Here is a 24058-nt window from a genome sequence, read left to right as displayed (position 1 = left end):
ATAGAAACGCGGCGTCCGATATCTCCAATAATCCATCCCTTTGGCTCTTCCGTATTTCGAACTCTCTATATATTCTATGAAAAAAAATATAGCGCGAAGATATACGCTCGTACATGAATGCTCAGACAAACATTTTCGTTTGTTCATTATTAACTTGAAAAATTTCTTTTATTCTTTCGGTTTGTGATAATATTCAACTATAGGAGTGTCATATCAAATAGCAATGTAACGGTATTTATCGTCAATTTTTAGTATTAATATGATAAATTATGTCAGTTTACTATCTTAATAGGATTGTTTGATAAAATGTGGATATTTATATAATATATACTGATATTAAAATCTTTTAACGCAAGGTTTACGAGATTTATCGTTTTGTCATATTGTTGTTGTAAAATGGGTTTATCGTGTAATTCCTGGTTATCAGATCAGATATTAGCCCAGCGTGATTTCTCTCTAAACAAATCAAATTTGATAATAAAACATTATGATTATATTTGTTGCTCCGCTCATTAGTTTAAAAAACCAAATTATAAATGTATAATATAATAATATACACGTATATACAATTTTTAATCTAACGGAAATCAATCAATTTTTTAATCTAATTTGTTTACTATATTACAAATTTATTAACTTTATTCTATAATCACTTCTATGATCATGACCTCGTCTATTCAATGTCGACTCTAATATATACACTTATTGGTATAAAGGTTACTTTAGTTTGTTTCTGCCAAAACAAAAAATTTAAGTAGTATCGATTCGTACAAATCTGACAATTAGCAAATTTATTAACTTATTCTATAATCACTTCTACGATCATGATCTCGTCTATTCAATGTCGACTCCAATATATACACTTATTGGTATAAAGGTTACTTTAGTTTGTTTCTGCCAAAACAAAAAATTTAAGTAGTATTGATTCGTACAAATCTGACAATTAGCAAATGACTTGGCAGCATCATTTACATTCGATATGACACAAAAACAAGCAATCGAGGGAGTTGGCCTGCATTTCAGTTTACTGGCTGTTGGCCAAATTTTCCGCAGGACCGCCAACGAGAGGGACGAATCAGACTGGAACTATCCCCGGCTGCATCATTAAGGTCAATCTGCCTCACTATGCCAGTGTGGCACCTAGTACCATGCCGATAAAGAGGATAGTACAATGGCGGCTCTACTATTTCTACACGATAATTCACAGAAAAAGTCATAAACAAAGAGTAATTTTTTTAAATGCTGCGTTTATTAAAACTTTATTAAAAACAATTAAAAATTCTAACATTTTCACGTTATTACGCATTCATGGAAACGTAACATTCTCTTTTTAATTAATTAATTTATGATTTCTACTTTCATTTTGTTGTCATTTTTCAATTATATATCTTAATATAGTCGACGATGTTCTCGATGTTTATCTAAGAAAAAAAGTGTTAAATAGATACAAAAGGTTTATAAAATAGTCTTCGAATCTATTCAAATAGCATTTAAAATTTGTAGAATAGGTAGAATTGTTAACGACTCCATATTTAATATCACGAAATAGGATTCATTAATATTATAATTAATATTTTCGAACAATTAACAAACTTAATTGAAAATAAATAGATATTGATTTTTGACAATTTTTCTGTAGAACATCTTCAAGTTATCACATCTTCTTTTCTTTGCGCTGACATCTCGCTTTTCTTTACGAATTGAAAGCAAAATTGTGTAAATGCTTTTAATTTCTCTAACTAAATTTGAATATGAGTGAATTTGATAATCACAAAATGCAAACCGTGCTCTACATTTCGCAGCCATTGCGACATTTGCGACGCGAAGTATCGAAGAGCGTACAATAAACTGCATTCACCGTCTTAATGGAAACCGCTGCGAATCAGTTGACATCCTTCTTAAAAGCATTTACACAATTTTAACGATGCGACTGATGCGGAAGTTACATTACTCGGTACTCGGTAACTGACGCTTTCTTCGTCGTCAGACGGAAATTAATATTGAGACTGATCGTCTGAAATCGTTCGTTACGTCATTCGTGATAATAATAATTCTCCGAACCATCTGGGAAAATAGCACCTAGGAGATGATATATTATTTATTGAAGATATATTATTTATTAACAGGTACTTGAAATAAGTTTGTGTCACTGAAAGCATCGATAATAGATTGAAAGCACCAAATCTCTTAAAATTTCTGCATCTTGTAACTGAAGCAAACCTTAGCAAAGGACTTAACTTCGTTTCGTTGACTTTGCCACTGTTCCAAACTAGACCGAAGCACTTATTGGTTTTCCTTCTTAAAGGAAAGGATATCAGCACTTTGTCATCAAATAAAAGAAAAATGTATCTGACTATCTGATATATAAATAAGATATTGCTTTCTTTGTCTTTTATTTTCTTCAACTCTAAAACTTTTTTTTAATATAAATTTTTTTAATATAAATCTATTTCTCAGTAAGAATATCAGTTCATAAATAAATCTTGATATCGATTTAAAGAAAAAGCACATAAGTCTGCTTTAATCAATATCTGAATGTCAAGTTAAATCTTAAATGAATAATCGAATAAGCTTCTTAGCCGAGTAGTCACAGTTATTCTCTAATCGAAAGGTCGCTATATCGAACCATTCGCATCTCAAAATGTCTCCATTCTAAGCATTCCACTTGATATTCCCTTAAGACGAGATTTTAAATGACGGCTATAAATATGGACCTAAGAATCCGAGATTAAAATACACAATGGTCGTACGCTGGAACAAGGGTAATAAAAATCCCTGTTATTTCTTTTTACATACAAGACGAAATCCATAATTCCACCGCGTTCAGCTCCGACTTAATTACAACGCATTATTCTTATTTCTCGACCAATCCCTTGGATCGATGGTAGAACAGTCTCTCGAGAGTGCTGTATTGCATTGAATAAATAATAAGAAATAGGGTAAAAAGTATAGGAAACAGCAATATTAGAAACAAAAATCATTCAGATAATTTTAACGCTATACACTGTAAAAAAAAAGTATATAAAATTACATAAATAATATGTGTAAAAATTACACAATTTATAATGGAAATATATGAAATTGTGCGTTTTTACAAAAATTAGTACTTTTATCTTTAATTGTGTAAATATATTTTTGTATTAGGAAAATTATACACAATAACAAAAATGCATTAATAAAATGTATTAATAAAATGTTTTTTCCTTGCATGTCTTTCCCATTAAAAAATTTAATCTTTAAAAACGAACATATAATTTTTAAAATTCCATTCTGTTAAATGCCATGCTATTTTTAATGATAAATATAAATTATATAGTACATTACACATTTGAAAAATTTATATACTTCTCTAGAAAAAAAGCTCCAAATCTCTTTATAATATTTCAGATCATCAACTTTAACATTCTACCTTTTCCTTTGTGATTAAAGATTATATTATAAAAAGTTTCGAAAGAAAAAAAAATGAAATTTCATTAGAGAAAAAATAGGACGATGGGGAAAGAAAGCTTTGATATCATGTATTCGTGAGAGAGATATAAATCGTTAAAAAGCGTGCCATGCGATAAGACAGCAGCAACAATAAATTGTACCGCGGGAGTAATCATGGGAGAAAGCACTAGGGGCGCCTTCGAAGAAGAGGGAACGCAAGGTGATCAGGGGTAGCCCCGGACGACGGCGATGCTTCGCGCCGTCGTCGGCCTCGTCGTCGTCGACGATAGTAGTGGCGGTCGATGCTACGAGGTACCGTCGTTGGCGCTGGTATCGCTAGAAAATAAGCTCGCCCGAAAGCTCCACCGACTGCAGTAGCCCGGCATCCGTCGGCGCCGCGGCCAGGACGAAAGATTTATACACACCCGAACATCGTTCTATCATAGGAAGTCGTTGCCGATGAAAGCTCGCTGAAAACGCACGCTATGCGGACTTCGTCGTGATCTACGAATCGTGGAACGGTATATCGTTTCTTTATCTTTCCCGTCTCCCCCCTTTTCCCTTTTCATCCCTTACGTCCTTCTTCTCTTTATTCACGCCCCCGATTTAATCATCCCTTCGGCCAGGGCGTCGTGACGAAAGCTGTGATTCGCATATCGCGGGGACAAATGTATACGGTGGACAGCAGTGTGACATAGTGCGCGGAAGTAGGAGACGAAGAGATCGGCAGGTGGGCAGAGGAACGCGGGAAGAGGAGGAGCAGAAGGTGGATGACGATGATGAGGGGGCACAGGAAGAGGGCGCCGAGCCCTGATGCATTCGCATCTTCTACATAGGGGGTACCGTTACGTCGACCCCAATAACGAAAGAAGACTGATCGAGTTTTCTTTGCGTGACTCACTCCGATTGAGATTCTTTGCGGATTCAAACCGCTTGAGATCCAATAACGCTTGAGGCGCTTTGAAATATAACGCCGAAAATATTGCTAATTGTCGCAGATCTCGTAAAGAGGGAGGTTTAAATTTTTGCAAGCTGATAAAACCTATTCGCGAATAAACCATTAATCGAAGACCATTATATAAAATAACGCATTGTTTTTGGGTGTAAGTTTGCGTTATGAAGAAAAACTTTTAAAAACACGTTTATATTTAAGAAATTTATAAGTTTCATACTTGGAATATCCACTTTTCATTGACTATTTTCTTAGATTTTAAATGATTCTGTTTTAAAATTATTGTTTAACGTGGTGCAAATTATTTCTTTTCTTCCATTCTACTTTAGAAGAGTAAATTATAATTGTGGCAGTAAATGTTACTTTTGACATAAATCTTGAAAAGCGTGAAAAAAAGTAATAAAGAATTACGTAAATAGATTTAATTGTCACTAATAAAATATATGGTAGAATATTTTGTTATAAAGAAATTACGTCATATTATTTTTTTACATTTTACGATTATAATTATTTTAAATTAGTGATTGCAGCAAAATCCAAGAATATGATATTGCTTTCACACCATCTTTTTCAGAAACTGTTAACAACTTTAAAGTAACCGTGACTTTTATTATCTATCCCCTATGCTATAAAAATTATATTAGACAAAGGGAAGGTTAGATAGGCTCGCAATAGAAACACGCTATACAACAGGATATATAACCTACAACGTAAAAAGCGTTAAAAGCAAATTTAGGAAAAATTATTACTAGCATTTTTGTGCATGTCATAAAAAATAAATATATATATATTTATATTTATACATATATTTATACATATATAAATTTATATATTCGAGTAAAGGAATTATTAGATCTTATAGTTACATATCGCAAATTGGCAATTAAATTAAAAATTCAATAAACACTAGAAATTAAGTATTACTTTTTATAAACAAATAACAAATTATTATCAGTAACATAAAAAATTTTATTTTATCTTTTTTATCAATTTATTGAGATGTATAAAACGCTTTTTTAGTAGGATATATAAATAATTTATTTTTTACTTACGTTAATTAATTTTTTTAACACAAAGGGTGTGTGAACATAGATAAATGATTACTTTTAAGCACGAAGGACACGATATAAAGTCTCTTTAATCTCTTCGCGATTAAGTCCCCACGTATACTCACATAAACTCCTTAAAACTCCGCATAAGTTTTATCTTTATCGACTCTCGTGCAATGTGTATGCGTGACGGTGTAATCCATATAAAATCCAATAACGTATAGGGCAATACATTAATTCAATCAATTCTGAGAACGATCATTTCATTTCTGTTTAGGAACATCAGAAATTTTTGGCGAAAAAGTCCATGAATTGCCTTTTGATGAAAAACTTGAGAATCAACTTAACTTGGTGCTCAAAAATTTCAAATATTGTAATAAATATAGCTTCCGTGTTTCTCTTTTTAATTCTCGTTGCAAATTTTATAAATATAATAATCGGGTATAAAATACATTAATAAAATTTAATAATAAAACATAATATATAAAATATTTATTATAAAATCAAGATATCTTCTTTGTAACAAGAATTCCTCAAAGAATTCGATGAAAACCGAGTTATACGACGTTAATAGGTATTGTCCGTCTCATTTATCTATAACGAGAATCGAACGATCTCGTCATTGTGCCGAAAGCCGATAGTGCCGTAGACTAAGTTGGAAACACGTAATTGTCTGACACTTTGCTTCCTGCAATAACCTATGTCAATTTATGTTGAAATTAAAAGTATTTTATGAGATCATTACACTGTGAGAAATTAAAATTATGAACTCCATAATGCTTAGTTTTATCATTTTTATTTTAAACAAGATGGAACTTTTGAGCATTTAAGAGCTAGATAAAATATTGTTAATTTTTTATGAAGAAGAAAAAGATTATTGCACTATGAATACGATAAAAAAATATTAGATTCATCGCCGATAGTTGTATTGATTTTACCTATCTCCACTGCCATTTACTGGCCCTATACACATGCCCCTAGTTTGCCAAAGGATAAAATAGATTGTGAACCAACATCATACAACTTCTAGATAATATAAAAAATTATACTCTTTTATCATCACCGAATGTACGTCACAAAAGAAGATAAAAAAGTCGTTTAATCGATACGTTGCTTCAGGATGATCAAGATAAATGGCGCTCGTTACACAAATGTGTACGAAAGAACCTTATATTTAACGGAAGTATTTCAGCGCTTACTGTAATCTCCGGGAATCTCCATGAAAGATAAAATCATCTCTCAGAGAGTGATTCCGTGATTCCGGTCTTTCGGAGCGCGCACACAAAGAAAATTCGACTCGCGATTCTAAACGGAACAGAGGACAAATACCCACAAATTGTCTGTAGATCGTTCCGTCTCTTCGACGTCCGACGTCTGACGACGAGCAGCAAGCACGCCGAGGACGACGACGACGACGACGACGACGACGACGACGACGACGACGACGACGACGACGACGACGACGACGACGACGACAACGACGACGGCGACGACGGTGACGACGTCGCTTAGGAGTATCCAGCACGAAACCAGCACTGCCGTTTGTTCTCCGAGATGGCGGACGAAAAGGAGAAGCAGACGTTCTTGCAGAAGCTGCTGTTTTACACGACCGCGTTCTTCATCCTCCTCAGCACCTTCAGCCTCTTCGCCTTCCTCTTCTTGGTCCCCTTCGTTATCGACCCTGCCTTCACCACCATCTTCATGCAGTTCGAAACTCGACCCGCCGAGTGTGTCACCATTGATGTTGAATCCAGAAGAGGTGAAAAATCGGCACCTTATCTCATCTGTTCGCTCTCATTGTCGCTCCTCGTTGCATGCTGTGTACTGAATTTCTCTATTCTTCGCTCTTCTGAGGTTCTTCCTTCGCGCGCAATTAAGTCCTTTATGTTTCTCTGTTTCTATGTCCAAGCATGTATGTTTGTTGGTATGAACGTATATTTCATTTTGCGCTTGTATGTATGTGATGAAAGATATCTTTTAAAGTTGCAGAAAGAATCGCGTTTAAAAAATCATATTTATGTTTGTTTCCACCAATGTACTTTAACTTTAATCTCGCTTCAATTAACTCTTTATCTTTTTACAATTTCTAAGAATTAGAAATAAAATGAAGAGTAATATGAACCGAGATTCAAGTTAATATATTGAAAACGAGCATTAATTTCATTATAAAAGAGACATATTATAAATATTGTAAAACAAAACAATTGTTTACAGTATCATGAAAAAGCAAAGTTTTTAAAAAAAAAATTAGAAATCATATATTATTATATTTTACAAAAGTGACCGAAAGTGACAGACGATGATAAACGAACATCAAGAACTGACGTAAATTATCATTTACGAAAATAGGTCAGCATCAAAATACGAGTTTTATGAATGATTGGAAAGACTATTTCCAGACCAAACAAAAAGTGACGAAGAACGTCCGTTACAGGACAGCTGACATTTTTCGCGGTTAATTTAATATTTATCATATCATGATTTATTTAGTTGGCATAAAATAGCAATCCACCTCTTATTAGAAAGAAAATTAGCACATGGATAACAATTATGAAAGTAATTGTGCTTTCATTGTAACAGCAAACGTCGAAGAATGTCATTCCATCACAGCTGCTTCGTCTTCTTTTGCCACCTGGGAAATTCCAAACTCTTTCCTAACTCGCTCTGGATCACGATAAATTCTACGGAGATTGTAACAAAAAATTTATGAATGTTTTATTCCCCAATGACACGCATCTATCTTTACTCATGTCGAATCATCCATTTCACATATGTAAATATGTAACATAAAAGTTTAATACTATCCTATAAATTTTCATTTGCTATTAGACGAATACCGAAATACCAAAGTCATGTATAGGTACATTCAAAAAACAGGAAATATAACGTTTCTTCATAATTCAGATGACTTCTTTCAAATCGTATAGAATACGTAATACCTATTGTAATACATATGCACGCAATATTAGTAGCTCATTGGAACTTGATTCTTCGTTTTTTTTTTTCAAATAAAATCAGAGAGAGAGAGAGAGAGAGAGGAACTTTAATTATCGTTAAATAATATTTGCGTGATCGATTTACAAATGAAAAATATAAAGATATGATAAAAGTATGAAAAAGATTCGATCATGATTAGTCACAAGAGAGGCCGAGTTGTGATAAGATTGACGCAACTGGTGTCTTTGTGCTTTTGGTACCCCCCGGCTTATACTTATTCGAGTCTCCTCGTTTCTCCTTCGTCACTTGAATTTTCTTCTCTTCACGAACGTCAATAAGGTGCAGGTGTTCTTCACGATTGAGCACTGGCTTCGTGTCAACAATTCCGTGCAACTTACGTCATGCATAACACTTTTTCTGACGGTTCAATCTCCAACAGTCTCTCCTTTCGTCGTAATCGCCTTTGGTGTATGCACGTTTCCTGTATTTATTTCATACGGTGATTTATTCTTTCGCATTATGTATACCTATTTCTGTGTCGCGTTGACCGTGTATTTGAATAGCTGATATTTTTTCATTTAAATGTCACATCGGACGGCGGATGATGATTTTTCAGAAACTGAAATAAATAATGATTCATAAATTCTTCAATGAATTATGTATAATTCAGAATAATGCTTGTTGAATCACAGTTGCGAGCTTTAAGCTTCAGCCTTCGTAAATTTTCATAAAGAATTATCGCTGCGCTGTCTTCATGTAATCATCATCCTTTTAATCTGCTGTCTCACGCTTTCATTCATTCTAACGATTTAGTGTATGTACGGCTGTATGTATGTAAATGTATATTCGGATGTCCTTCATCCTCCAGTTATTTATTCACGCGCGAATGTTCTGTATGTTGTGCTTGGATTATATTTCGCGGTCGCGCAAATTTCCATAAATGATCGTTGAGTCCAGGTACGAGCAATTGCTCATGGACATCCTGTAGAGAGGGTTGTACTAAGGAACTGTACGATTGCACGCAAATACGCGTCAATTATAAACTACCGGATAACACGTCCGATGGGGCGGACGGGGGAGGCAGAGCGGTAGGAGGTGTCGAGGATGACGAAGAGAACAAGCGGATGCCTCGTTACGAGCGTTCCTTAGGCGAATACATCGAGGACCTCGACGAGAATTTTGCTATGGATGATGAGAATGGACTGCCGAAATCTTTCCCTACAGGTACAAAGTAATATCACTGAGGGATTTACATTTAATCCTATCTCAATCATCTAAATCTGTTCCATCCATATTTGTTTTTTAAAAGAGCGTAATTATTATAAGCAAAAGGAAGAGCTTGTTATTTATTCGTGTAATTGATATTGCACATGTGCACCAGAAACGTTTGTAATTTGACATGGGAAATATGAAATTATAAAATCCCTTTCCGTTATCCAGTTAAAGAGCCAACAGAAATAATAGGAATGTTGGAATAAAAGCGATATTTCAAAACATCTGATAATCGTTACTTTTTCATAATTACATTATTAATAAATATTTTTATCACATTTTACGATTTTATAATCATTATTAATTAAAAAATTTTTATTGTGATAAATTATTCCGGTTAACTACGTGTAAAAATGGCCAGAAACGGCTTAATGAAGTCAATAGAGAACTAAAACTGTTGTGACATTCGCCGATTCGCGGAAGAAATAAGTTTTCTCCGGTAAAACTTCAACGATTCATCGCTGAATGTGAAAGCGTACTGTATATATAAAAGTCATTATACATGCTCTTTGTCCCCGTCCGGTTTGTTCTTCCGGTTGTCTTGCTGAAAAGTATTCCCGTCGCCGAACAATAACGAGGGGAAGTTCGCAGGTCTCATGGGCAACGACTCCGTGTGGTACTTCACCGGGGCCAAGCTGTTCCCCAACGTAAAAGGCTGTGGATACCCTCCAATGCTGAATTGCAGTATTTTCTACCGGCAGTACGCCAACATAGGACAGAACTTTAGCTGTTACTACTCGAAAGTGGATCCCGGGATAGTCATCAGCGACCTCGACATGTGGCAGGTCTCTGGCGTTATTGTATATTTTCCATGTGTGGACATCTTAAGTCCACTCAATACTTTCTTATTGTGTCTATTTTCAACCCTAAATCCAGGATGTACAAATTCCTTCGCAACGCGATGGCATTCGTCTAGACTAGAATGGTTTAGCCTCCGTTTGTTTTTCCTATTATAACCCGGTGACCGGGTTATAGTTAGCGATTTACCCCGTATATCGGTATGTGCGAATCACGCAAAAGTGCTGTATGACTTTTGCCCGAGTTTACACTGGGACGAACCGCGCACTTGAGAATCAATACTGCGGCTGCCTATCGGGAGTATAGAGTGTAATATACGACCGAAACTGTTTCGTATGAAATAATTAAATGGATCACGGTAATGAATTCCTGCGGAATCGGTTGAAACACGGCGTTACTCTCAAGAGAGTTATTCTCTTGATTGTCACTTTAATTCAGGAATAATCACCCAAGTATTTTTACACCTCGATGGCGAAAAAAATGTGAATTGTTGTATAACTATTCTTTACAAATCTTTAAATATGCAATTCCATTAAAAAACTGCAACAAAAATACATTATATTAATAAAATTTTTATTTTTTAGAAATACTGTCATAAGTTATTTAATATATTAGGTGTTGGAATTAATTCGTAGCGTTTTACAAGTGATGGGAAGTACTTTCATTAATGTATTTTTTAATGCTCATGTGAAATAAATAACATTCTTTCATTAAAAAACGCTACGAATTAATTCCAACACCTAATACTTATTCTGTTTAATTTCTGCTTACTTTTTTCAAAAATTATGATTAAATCCATATTTATAAGATTTTCAAATACTAATCGAAAAATAATCGATAATATACAATGGGCTATTATAATTAACAGCTGTTAATCATAATCGATATTCGCTCTAAAATTTCTTTAACTGATGTTCGCGAATCTGTTGTACTTTAAATTAATGTTTCTTTACTTAAAGTTAACGTAATTGATTTTTCCTTTACTTTAAAGATAAAAATTCGAGCAATAAGATTGTATTACTTAAAATTATATAAAGTTGTGAAAAATATTTGTTATAAGCTATTTTTCACAACGCAGTTAAAGAAAAAATCCATATATCTAAAAAATCTATATATATCTAGATCCGCAGATTAAATCCAAATAGAACAAGTCACGATAAATCGTAAATGATTAAAAAGTGACTTTTAGTGATCATTTTTTTATTATTTTTAACATCGTTTTATTATCATAATAATATGTTCTGATTAAGGGATTAATAATAATGATTTCAATTGGGAATATAAAAATTAACCCAAGATAATTGTTTACGTAAAAATACATCAGGTGACTATTTTCGGATTAATCACAATTTTATGCTAAGAGCGATATTCATAGTTCGTTCTTATTTCAAGACTGTCTTAAGTAATGTCTTAAGAAGCCTTCTGATTGGTTCGTAACTTCTTAAGACTTAAGATCTTAAGTAGTCTTAAATATAAAATCTAATTATGAATACCAGCCTCAGTCTCGTTTATTTCTATTCGGGATTTATGTCTTTATTGATTTCTCATCTACCGTATTGAGAGCGATTTAATTTTCATTGAATTTAAATGCATCCATATTTTTTGAGACAATCGGCATAAGAAAAATTTTTCAGTATTTACACGTATCTTTCATATTTTCAAATTTAATTCAATGAAATTACATGCAAAAGATTGAAGATAAGAAAGCGGAAGAGAGATTTTTCGAGCGTGGGGCACGACGAAATAGCGTTAACGGTGACGGAAATGCAACCATTTACAAGGAACGGACAATGCATTTCAAGCGGTTGAATAGGCGGCCGATGACAAAGACGGAAGCCATCGCGGCGTGCGATGCGCCGCTCGGAAGAAAAGAAAATTTCTCCCGGCGCGCAGAAATCCAATTTCCACAAGTGTGTGTGGCCGGCGTCCTATTATAAACCGCCGATAACATCGGCGTTCCCGGAAAACGTTCTCGCCGCCGTACTCTCGATGTTGCATGAGTGCCAATCCTTCGAACGAATGGATGACAGGAAGAAATAGGATCACGTGGCGCGAATAACACGGCTCTCTCAGGGATATTCTTCCGCCGAATTTATAGAAAAGTCACTTTGCAAGATCATCTATCTTAGCAATGATATTTTCATAGTGACATCGTGTAACGTTTTTACAATTTATTCTTACAAATTGAATGGAAAATATAATTAAGTGAAGAAGGCCATATTTAGTCGAAGTGTAGGGGAGAGCGAGAGAGGGTGTACCTAATAATATTTTTTAATTTTACAATTTTCAATTTTTAAATCTTTGTTGTATATAATGAAATATTTATCTCTTCAAAATTTTTGTTTTTATACATATTTCATAATTGACTTGTGTAAGTTTGGTATGATTATGTCCTTAAAACTTGTATATGTACACATAAATAAATATATATTTTGCATTAATAATAAATTATAAACAAAAGATGAGTTAAATTTGACAATTTAAAAAAAATGCATGTTAGAAAATGCAATGAAAATGATAATAATCTTAAAAATTTCTATATTAATGTTTTTGAAGTCACTAATTTCAAATTTGCATTCATAATTGTAAAATTTTAAACGATAGATCCAATATGATAATCAAGAAATGGTTATCAAGAAAAATGTTGAATTCTGTAATTTTAATGAAAATTTATGTATATACATGATAGGAATATAGAAATTATTGAAACAAAAAAAAGAGTTTTAAAGAGTGATATTTGCTGCTTTATAAATAGAACGATTTTTCTTTTTTTTTAAATTATATCTTAAGATTTATTAGAGATATAAAAAAATTTTTATGAAGGTTGTAATAAAATCACTATTTTAAATCGATAACATTTTGAAGAATAATTTTTTTTTTCAATTTGACTATATTGAATTCGCTATATTATTTATTTTTTTTTTTTACTTCAGATTTGTAATCAGCGACCTAAAAATCTATGAAATTCTATATTGAAATTCAGTAAAATAAATTTTACAGAAAATTTTGTGAAACAAAAGCCGGATTAAGCAAACTGCGCGCTGATTATTTATCGACTTAAAATACAAAAAACTCTAAACTGAAACTGATTTATGTAATATTATAAATAAAATTGATAAGCAATTTAATATTACTAATATTAAGCATCTTTAAAACATTTTTGAAAGTATCTTCAAAATGAAGAATTCATCTCGAGCCGAAATTCAAACCTGAACCTCTCTCTCATTCCGTGCGGATGTCTTACTAATTCAACTAAAAAAAAATAGTATAACAACAACAACAGCAGCAGCAACAATAACAATAATAATGATAATAATAATGATGGTGATGATGATAATAATAATAATAATAATAATAATAATAATAATAAGCAACTTATTTAAACTAGAAATTGTAAAATTTATAAAAAAATATTATTAGGTATCAAGATTCACCTTGGTTTTCTTCGTTTAATTGTATTGAACATGTCTCAGTCGATTTTTACTTAATATTGTTTAATTGAAAAATATGGTTTAATTACTTTTGAATACAAATATCTCTATGAAGCTGATTATACTGCTATCATTTGCCAAATTATATACAATCTCACTATTCTTGCCATTATTTGTCCCGTTATTCAGAAGTAATATTTATTTACAGAAATATATTTCAGAAGTATATTTCTGAAATTTTTATCAATTAATTTTTTTCATATACCTTGTAGTGAGTAATTGATTACAAAATATTTGTAATTAAGTTAATCTTTTAGTCGAAATTCGTTCGTGGGATTTTTTCCACAAAATTTTATTGATGTGTGGATAAAAGAACTGTGGATGTGCATTAATTCCGCCAAGTTCTAGTCACATGTTTGAAACGCTTCCTCAGGTGTATATGAATCTTGTGTACGCGATGGCGATTCCGATACCATCTTTCATAATCTCGGTGATATACCTCACCATCGCCTATTTCAAGATCTACAACGAAGACGAGGTAGGTGTCCTCGTAGGTGGTGAAGAGGGTGAGGAAGGGGAAGAAGGGGAAGGCGCCGATACACCCTTGCCACCCACTAGTGGTGCATTGACGCCCGGAAGTGAAGCCTTCAGGGAAGATTTGGCGAGCTTCGGGCACCAACTCAAGGTCGCAATGGCCGACGACATCAGCAGGGAAAGTCTTGACGGAATTCCTAACTCGCTCTCCATTCAGGGGTAAGCACTATTTCGAAAATCTCGTGATATCGATTGAATTGGGAACGGGTCAACATAAAGAGGCTGTTCAGATTCACTATCTTACTTGTTGACTGTCGTTCACTTTTAAACATCTTCGTAGGTCTTCTGTAAGGCTTCGAAAAGATTTTCTAATTGTAAGCATCAATAGGTATAATCGCTTTAATCACAATCGTCGACGACTTAAGAGTTATTTTCTAAAAGTAATAATACTGTTTGAGCTCCGAAAAAACTACCACGGCGCGTTTTTCTTTCCGCATAAATGTATCTGTAAAATATATATAAAATGAGTAATGTAAAAAATAAATAAGCTTTCAGAGGCACAATTTAGAATAAAACGGAACTCTCTTCTCGTTTACCTATCTCTGCTTCGTAATCACAGATAGGTATTTATATTGTAAGAGCTAACTTCCTTCGTCTAAGTGCTTAACTCCGATGCAATAATTTTACGCCAGACATAAAGTCGTCTGAATGAACGACTCGCTATAGAGATAGTGCACTGAGTATATAAATGTCGTTCCACAGTCCGCACGTTCAAGTATAACGTTGCCATACTAGTAGCCATTCAGTCAATTTCCTTCGTGGTTTGCGGTGTACCGAAGGTGTTCGATAATCCACCTGAACAAGCGTCCCTCTGTTCTATATAAAATTGATTGGTTGTGAACAATCGAATTGGTGTGACAAGTTGTTCACAAACAACTCGAAATATTCATATATCTATCCAATTACGGAAATGCATCGTTTAACAATAACAGGTCGGCAAATTTTACGAATATTGACGTTCTGAGGACATTGTACGTAAAGACGTTCGCTGGAACGTACACCTCTTAAGTGATAAATAAGCAATCAATAAAATGACCATTTTATTTGCCACGTGAATGGTAGAAGTAATACTTCAACTCCCATGTATATATTGTTTCATATTAATAAATACGGCTCGAAAAAATGTCAAATATATTGTACGTAAAAATATATCAGATTACGTATATTCTTAATAACAATTTAGTCTCGTGATAGTCGTAATCAAAGTATTATTCCGGTACGACTTTAATTGAGATTAAGGATGTATTACACATCATTTTTAGTAAAATGAAAAATTATAAAAAAAATTACCAATTTTTCTATATCATATTTATGAAAATAATAAAAAAAGTTTAGCAATGATTTAGATAAAAATAATTTCAATAAGAAGTAGAGAGACATGTTTTTAAAAAATAATTAATTAACTATTACGGGAAGAATACTTATTTAAGTATAGCAAGCCCAAATCAATATTGCTTATAACTTTTATAAAAATGAATATATTATAAATAATTTCTTTTAATCAAAATGCTAGACGTTAAAGAATATAACAATATTAAGCAAATGCAATTGTTTTTATTAATAAAAATGGTATAAGCAATAATAAACAAAATACTAAAAAAGAATTGAAAAAGAAAAGCCAAGTAAGCTATATCGAAGAGATATTTAAGATAAAACGAAAACAATTTTATTCAAAATTATAAAATACTATAAAATTGTATTATTAGATAAAAATATTGATCTTGTTGAACTGTTTTATATGCATATAACCAGAGTTGGCAAAGTTACTTTATGAAAGTAACTCGTTACTGTTCCTGATTTATAAAAAATACCTCGTTATCGTTATTCAAAAACTAACGAGTCATTATTATTTTCGTTACTTTTTTCTTGATATTAATAGAATATTATTTTATATATAAATTTTTGTGGTAAATATAAATAGAAAATGTCATAAGTTTTTTATAGGAAAATGTCATAGTTTTTTATTATAGGAAAAAGGTTTAACCTGTATAAATGTATATTAAAAAATTGAGATTTGTGTCACTATTTTATAATACATTTCCATACATTTCTATTAGAGCACAGATATTAAAAAAATTTTTTTAAATGCTATTTCTTATTGAATAACTTTTGTTAAATAATTATTTTTGTTGGAAAAAAGTAATTGTAACGATACAAGTAGATAACACATTTTTATACGGAAAGTATAAATTTTCAATTCCATTCACTTTTTGCAGAAACCTGTACACCTAGTACATCTTTAATCATAATAATAATTAATTGCGGATTCTAAATGATCGATCTACAGAATCATTAAAGAAATACATCGATACATATTACGGATATATCTTCCAATAATATTAGATAATCGAAGACAATTCCGAATTATATAACGATCAGATTTTCGAACAGAATACATATGTGTGATCGAATATCGCTTTCATGGGCGTAGAACAGACATAGGATACATTTGCGGAAGATAAATTGATCCACGAATTCAGCAGAATGTTTCTGAATCGCTACAGAAATAATATACGCGACACGGGCCATGTGGAAATCTCTTCTCGACTTCTTGCAGTAACGTTTTCTTTTTAATTCGCGATTAACTCCATAAAAACAATTTGTTCTTAAAACGCTATCGACGTAATAAAATGATGGCGCAGAAAGTGTTCTCGACCAGACTACCGGCGCATCTACCTATAAATAGCGACTCGGGATGCAGAACGATATAGGTCGAACGACTGCGCGATAGACTGCGAGTCGCCACTTCTCCCACCATCATTCAGCAGCATATATACAGAGTAATCTATCTAAAGTATCCCTGATTTCATCCATGCCGTTCAAAAGGCTAGCTGCGACAGAAGCAACGATCAAACATCCCTATTTCCTCATGTCTCATCTTTCAAGCGGATCTTTCGCAAGTACCGTTGTACGATGACAGCGAATTTGTTTTCGTAATATTTCTACACAAACTAGTACTTTTCTAACATTTCTCAAGAAAAAGTCATAAACGATCTCTGCAACATGTATATGATGTGGAGATAATAAATCGGCAAACATTTTTAAGTAAACACTGGACGAGCGTGTTCTACATCCGTAAATAATCCATTTTACTCTTGAAAAGGACTACACGCGCGACAATGTTTGACCCGTTATATTTGTCAAGAAGATGTAGTAGCAAGTATTCTTCACGCAAAGCTACTTATACTACTTCGTCCTAATTTATTCTGTCATCTGTCAGCGTGAAAAAGCGAGAGAGAATTATAATTATTCCGTGAATTGGAAAGTAGATGAAGAAAATAACCTTTGAAACTCCTACTTTCCGAAAAAAACTTATTCAACAAAAACTTTCTATTAAATTCACAAATCTTTTCTACTTTCAATATATCATTTCGTATTCACAATCGAGATTAAATAATCTTTTCATCCCTCTTCTGAAAAGTCTACAATAATTACAAAAATCTTTAAGTTAGCATATATTATTATAAAAAATTAAATTATGCATTATTATAAAAAATTAAATTTGACATTATTAGAGAAAAGATATTAAACCTTGTGAATAAGATTTTTTTATAATATCTGAACTGATTTCAACCCCTACAGCACAGAGTTGTACAAAAGTTGCAGCAACATTGCTGCAAATTCTATGCTGTTTGGGAATGATTGAGATTTCATTCGAAATGTGTTACACATAGCCAATACCCAACATAGCAAATTACTTTGTTTAATTCACCTACTTTTCCTGAATATATATGACTCGACGCATTCACGTTTCCGTGCGGCACGAGTTCGCACATGTGCTTATAATCAATCGCGAGTTAACCTCCCACGCAAATGTGGATCTGCGGTTTTGACGTTGATGTGGAATGCGTGAGAGAGGCCACGCTGAGATCAAGCAAGGACGCGAGCATCGATTCTGACCCAACAACCATCCAAGCCCCGCCTAACTCACCCCTTGCTTTCTCAGCCCTCCTATAGCTTCCAACAACCCTCGCGAGCTCGTCAAATTCTCTACCTTGTCAAATTCTCGCGGTGGTCTATTCGCGAATAGTACACGAGTTTGCAGAAACCGAGGTATTAGGGTCGTTCACGCTCTATTCATATAGATAAGCAAGTTTGGAATATCAATGAGACTTCAAATTTACGAATTGAATATGCGAAATGTCGATGGTGAACTGAGTTAAGGTACACGATGAAGCTAAACTGATATTTTTAATTTTGACATACATTTCTATATAATATACTGTAATGTTGCAATTATAAATGCACAGTTAAAGATTGTATGAATTATTTTTTAAATATAAAAATGACAAAAGCAGATTTTCTTAAAAATTTGAAGATGATTACGTTCATGTTACATATAATCTTCAATGTAATACAACTAAATTAATTAATAATTAAATTTAACTAATTTTTAAATTTAGCTCGTAAATAAGTCGATAAATAATCTCTATAACTTCAAGCAGCGAATCGAAATAAATAAACCTGAGATGATACTCCTTATTAAGAAAATATTAAAAGAAAAGTTTCACATTTGTGTTTACCTTTCAGAAACTTGAACAAGACGATGACGACGAGTATCTCAACTCCCCCTGGGCCGACGGCAGCAGTTTGAAGCGACATTTTCAAGGTCTGAATAATATCTCGTGGAGACCACATTAGGCGATAATTTATCGCCGTCCGTATAGAAACAAAGGCGTTGGCCGAAGAAGCTTTCTTGATCGAGGAAGGATGAGGAAGAGGAGCAAGTTATCTTTCTGTCTCAGGATCGACTAAAATCCACCCTCGCGATTCACGGAGTGAACCAGAGGCAAACTCGGTACTTTCTCGAGACACTCGAATCATACGCGATTACACGGTGATTCAAGGAAACCTTTGACGAATCTGCCATTTCTCTATTGTAAAAATCTGTCCCCATTACAAGCGCCGACTATACTTGCAGTCACGATATTTCGCGTACTTTTTCTTACTCGATAATAGCTCAATAATTGCGAAGTCGTGCGTATAAACTCTGTCGCAACTCATACCGGAGAGGCAGCAGTCCCTCTCAAACGCGGTATCTTCAGTGCGATGCTCGTATGCGCCAGAAAAGTTCTTCATTTCTTGCAAATGTTTAAACGTTTGGCGGCGCAGTCATTATACCGCCCGCCAAAATTGATTTACCTCGCACGATGCCTTCTTCGTAGCTTGTCTAAGTACGATTCGCGATCCGAAATCAATTCGCGAATCTCGTGCCTGTATATCGCATCCTTGTAAACACGAAGAATCTGTCCTTACTGTCGTATACGTAGCGTTCGGGATACACCGTATATTTTTAAACGATTTTCCACGATGTATCCGCGATGGTAGATGATCGTTCTGCGTAAAGAGAAAATAAATCAGTCGCTTTGAAAATGGCGGAAGTCTTAAAAGAAATTAAAGTCTGCATTATTCTGAAATTATAAAAAAATGTGTAATGATTAAGTTACAAATTTATATATGTAATAAGCGATAAATTTTCAACGGTGGATTATAAATCTGCCTGTGCCAGCCGTAAATTTTTGGAATGTACGTCTTCATCTATGCGGCACCAAATTGCGGACTTTAAAGAAGCTTATTTTTACGTAAGCGATAAATGTTTTCTCTCTCTCTCTCTCTCTCTATGCCCATTAACTGATTGAATCTCAAAGTTACTGGACTCGTGTCATTCTCAAAACGACTGATGCAAACTTGCAACGAAGCGCATACCGACGCTTCCTCTGGTTCACTCAACGATACCGAACGGACGTCCATCTGGGGAACGCAGAGGAGGAAAAAAATGCGTGGCGAGGTTCTACTCGCGACATCACGCGCTATCTGTATATTAAAGTCACGAGTTTATATAGCTATGAACTTAAAGAACTTAATCAGTAAAACTATGAGCTAAATACCGTTAAACGTTACGAGTATTATCAGGTAATTCGCTTGCTGTGTGATCATGATGCGTCCACTCGCGTGCATCGTTAGACACTTTTATCAAACACACCGACGACATCACGTCCGTTCCACTTTTATCTGGCGACACGCTTTTGCAAATAAAAAAACGCGCGATTCGCAAATGTCCACCCCCTCCCGCATCCCGTTGCGGTCTCGTCCATGTACTATGATCTCCACACGCACAAATTCTAACGGTTTTCAGGTACCTGACCGACACGTACGAAGAAACGTAGGTACCTTCGCGAGTCTTACGATTGCTACATATGCGCATTTAAATCGATACAAGTGCACAAGGCGAAGAAACGTTCGGTATATAACGGAGAGAAAGCTTCTCTCGAGAGAAAAAAACTCGAGATATGGCCTGTTGTTTTTAGGTGCACTTTCTGCATTCAAACGAGGCAAATTATACGCTATTCCTTCAGGAAGAAATTAAGAAGAGAGGAAACAGGTGTTAAGAGCATAATTAAAAAGAGCAGACTCATTGTCACCAAATTGTTTCTTTTTCAACAATGTGTACAGTTTGCTTATTTTAATGTTATATTTGATAATGTTATATTAAAATTGAATTGTTCTACACACAAGTTTTAACGGGCATCCCTCAAAGGGTGAAACGTATTTGGAGCGCAATGAATAATTGAAAATAAATTGTAATCTCGATAAAAATATCAGTCGTAATAAGGTTCGTGCTACTTCTCAGGCTTAAAAAGGACGGCTTGTCTTATTATCGTCTCAATGTCGGCCGTGAACATAATTAGCTATACGCTACATTATGATTTTAGCGTTAACATCGCCTGCAATATCGACCAAACGTTTGCCGCATGGAAACTCTAATCCTGGAAGTATCCAAGTAATACTTCGAAATGCCCATGAGCATTTAGTTATAGCGTTTGTATCGAAAAACTTAGAAGACTTTACTGAAAATATATGAATTATTTGATTATCTGCAACCTGAAGCCTCCATCTTTGAAAATATTGGTGTTCCACGCGGCAATAAACTGGGTGAGATGCGAAAAAAAAACCATATGTAATTATCACTCGACATCTCGGTTACGTCTCTGGAATTCGTGCTATTTCTGCAATCATACACACATCGAGCAATACCTACATACATACACGATACATCACTGTAAAAGGCACAGTACACACATCGGTAATCTATGGGGAAAAAAAGATAATTGAATTGTTTTTATGGATTAAGAACAAGTTGTCTGTGATCTACAATAATTAAAAGAATATTTAATAAGTATTAACAGATAAAAATATAATTGAAATAATATCGATAATGTTAAACGATGGAAGAAAGAAATAACCGAAAGGCGATCGGATTTTATTGGTACAAGTTGAGCGCAGGTTTCTCGTGGAATTGGTTGAGCAATACGATAGTAAGAGGAATAAAATATCGCATAAAAAAATTAAGATCACCGCAAAGGAATTCTAGAAGAAAAAGAAGTATATATTATATAAATTATAACAAATAGAGACTTATACGATAGAGCACGCAACGTGTGAACATTTAAATCGCTACTGTTAATCTGTACTAACTTGCGATATAAAAAAAAGCAAAAAAGGTGCGTGCTGCGTTCGGATAGTACCAATAAAAAAAAATATATATATATAAAATATATTATATGGCACTTGACCGTCGCGGCTAAAAGTATATAGGATTAGATAGATTTATAGAAGCGCAAAACACCAAAAATCGTTCCTTCCACCCGCTCCGGCCGTGTATTCGATTTTAAATATATCACATCTCATGTGTGAAGTCAAAGCTCTGTGAATTTATAAAAAGCGCACCTCAGAACGCAATTAGCATTGTCATCTTATTGAATGAAGGAAAGGAATTATGTAAACACGCCTGTATTATCACCGAATAAGTTGTTCAACGAGTGTTGCGAAAGATATTCGAGATAATTTTTCTACAATTCTGGCACACGCGAAAGGAACGTGCAACATCATCGTCGTCTTTATATTTATGTACATTTTAATTATTGTAAATTTTTCAATATTATTATCGAACTATGATCGATTTCGTGTGAAAGTGTATATGGCTTTTTCTGCGGTTAACAATAAAATGTTTTGTCAAAGCTTTTTTCACGAGATATGTATATATATTTTTCTAAATATCTTAAGGGGGTAAGTCTAAGTAAAATTTTCAAAAAATCGAAAAATTTGTTTTTTTGATTTTTTGAAAATTTTCGTCTTACAGATGTGTGTGTGTGTGTGTGTGTTTGTGTGTGTTTCAAACTAGAAAATTCGTTGGACAGCCGTTAGTTGTTCGTAGCACGTGGCACGATATGCGACAACATTTATTTCTACGCGAAATAAAAGATGAATAGAAAAAGTATAAAATCTGATAATCATAGAAGAAATCGAGATGGTAGAAAAAGAACGTTCTCCAAATAGATATGAATTAGAGAAACCAGTAGATTTTGTGAGCACTTCTGCTAGAAAATAGAAATCATCTCAGACATTTGATTTTTTTTGTTAATCAGCCATCGGCTATAGAATCATAAATTTTTACTCCGTTTTTTTGGCGCTTGCTGAACATGTGAAATGCAAATCTTGTGGAAGAAATGTGGAGTTTGAAGAATCAAGTAAGCGAGGACTTGCAATTTAAAATTACAAAATGTGATGTCCATCACATGCTCCAAAATTAATTAATTCTTATCCGAATATCGACAACGCATATGAAATAAATATCAGATTTATTTTTGCTGTGTCTTATCGGTATAAGATTGAAAGGCGCAAAAATATTTTATGGATTTGCCGCATCCTATTTATCATTGAACTTATGATATAATAGTTAAAAACATTTGTGATGCTGTAAAACTTATTTGTAACAAAAATTTTAAATAGTAATGTCAACGAAGAATTAGAAAAGACTGAGGAAACAAACCGAAGTGCTACAAGTACGACAAATAGTCGTTATAATTTAATAGTTTCTGGTAATGGCAACTGGAAAAAAAAGAGGCTTTTCTTTTTTATTCGTCATGTTTAGTTTAATAGGATACTATTCCAATAAAGTTGTAGACGTCGTTGTGAAATCTAACTTTTGCAAAGCCTATAGTAATATGAAAAAATACGAAGGAACGAATGAATACAATTACATTTGGACATATACATTTGGTTTGAATCTCATCAAAATAATTGTCAAATTAATCATGATGGAACAGCAGGGAAGATGGAAATTGACAGTATCGTAGAAATGTTCAATTGATCTGAAAATGTACATGATGTGAAATATAAATATTACATTGGCGATGGTGATAGCAAGATCTACAAAAATATCGTCGATGCAGATCCACATGAAAAAACAAAATTGTAAAAAAAGAATGTGTTAATCATATATCGAAGCGTGTGGGCAGCAAATTGCGGAAATGCAAAAAGAATAATAAAGGTCTTGGTGACAAAGGAAAACTAACAGATAAAGTTATTAATAACATATCACTTTATTACAGTCTTGCGATTCGCAGAAACAAGGATTCCGTGAATGATATGCATAACGCTATTTGGGCTATACTTTTACATAAAAGTTCCACGGATACAAATCCTCAACATCAAAATTATCTGAAGGCGCTGATTCGTGATGCATTTGACAAAAAGTGAAAGCTGAAGATAAATTGCAGGAATATAAGCATAAGCCGGCTCTTCCACATAATGTT

At 33.6% G+C, this 24058-nt stretch overlaps 2 protein-coding genes across 4 annotated transcripts in view; both read left to right on the top strand.

Annotated features, from left to right (window-relative positions):
* The window catches only part of LOC105152479 (cilia- and flagella-associated protein 298), a 43146-nt gene extending 39678 nt beyond the window's left edge, over window positions 1–3468 (top strand). Inside the window, exon 6 of the mRNA XM_011066810.2 lies at window positions 1054–3468. Coding sequence (XP_011065112.2) covers window positions 1054–1158 — 105 coding nt within the window. The 3' untranslated portion in view covers window positions 1159–3468. The remainder of the gene's footprint in view (window positions 1–1053) is intronic.
* Window positions 3469–3764: 296 nt separating this feature from the next.
* Window positions 3765–22493, top strand: LOC105152480 (temperature-induced paralytic E). Of its 3 annotated transcripts, XM_087405040.1 has the most exons (7): window positions 3765–3950; window positions 4056–4268; window positions 6777–7189; window positions 9325–9591; window positions 10231–10424; window positions 14302–14621; window positions 18993–22493. In XM_087405040.1, the coding sequence occupies exons 3-7, from the start codon at window positions 6985–6987 to the stop codon at window positions 19054–19056; spliced, it is 1050 nt and encodes a 349-aa protein (XP_087261166.1). In that variant the 5' UTR covers window positions 3765–3950; window positions 4056–4268; window positions 6777–6984; the 3' UTR covers window positions 19057–22493. The 3 variants fall into 3 exon arrangements, with proteins under 3 accessions (XP_087261166.1, XP_087261164.1, XP_087261165.1); XM_087405038.1 differs by having other exon boundaries at window positions 3765–4268; XM_087405039.1 differs by having other exon boundaries at window positions 3765–4273.
* The last annotated feature ends 1565 nt before the right edge of the window (window positions 22494–24058 follow it).

This window comes from Acromyrmex echinatior, chromosome 4 (assembly GCF_024713525.1).
Source record: "Acromyrmex echinatior isolate Ae372 chromosome 4, ASM2471352v2, whole genome shotgun sequence".
Lineage (NCBI taxonomy): Eukaryota > Metazoa > Arthropoda > Insecta > Hymenoptera > Formicidae > Acromyrmex > Acromyrmex echinatior.
Note: the sequence above shows the minus strand (reverse complement) of the source record. Positions and strands in the feature narration are given on the sequence as shown.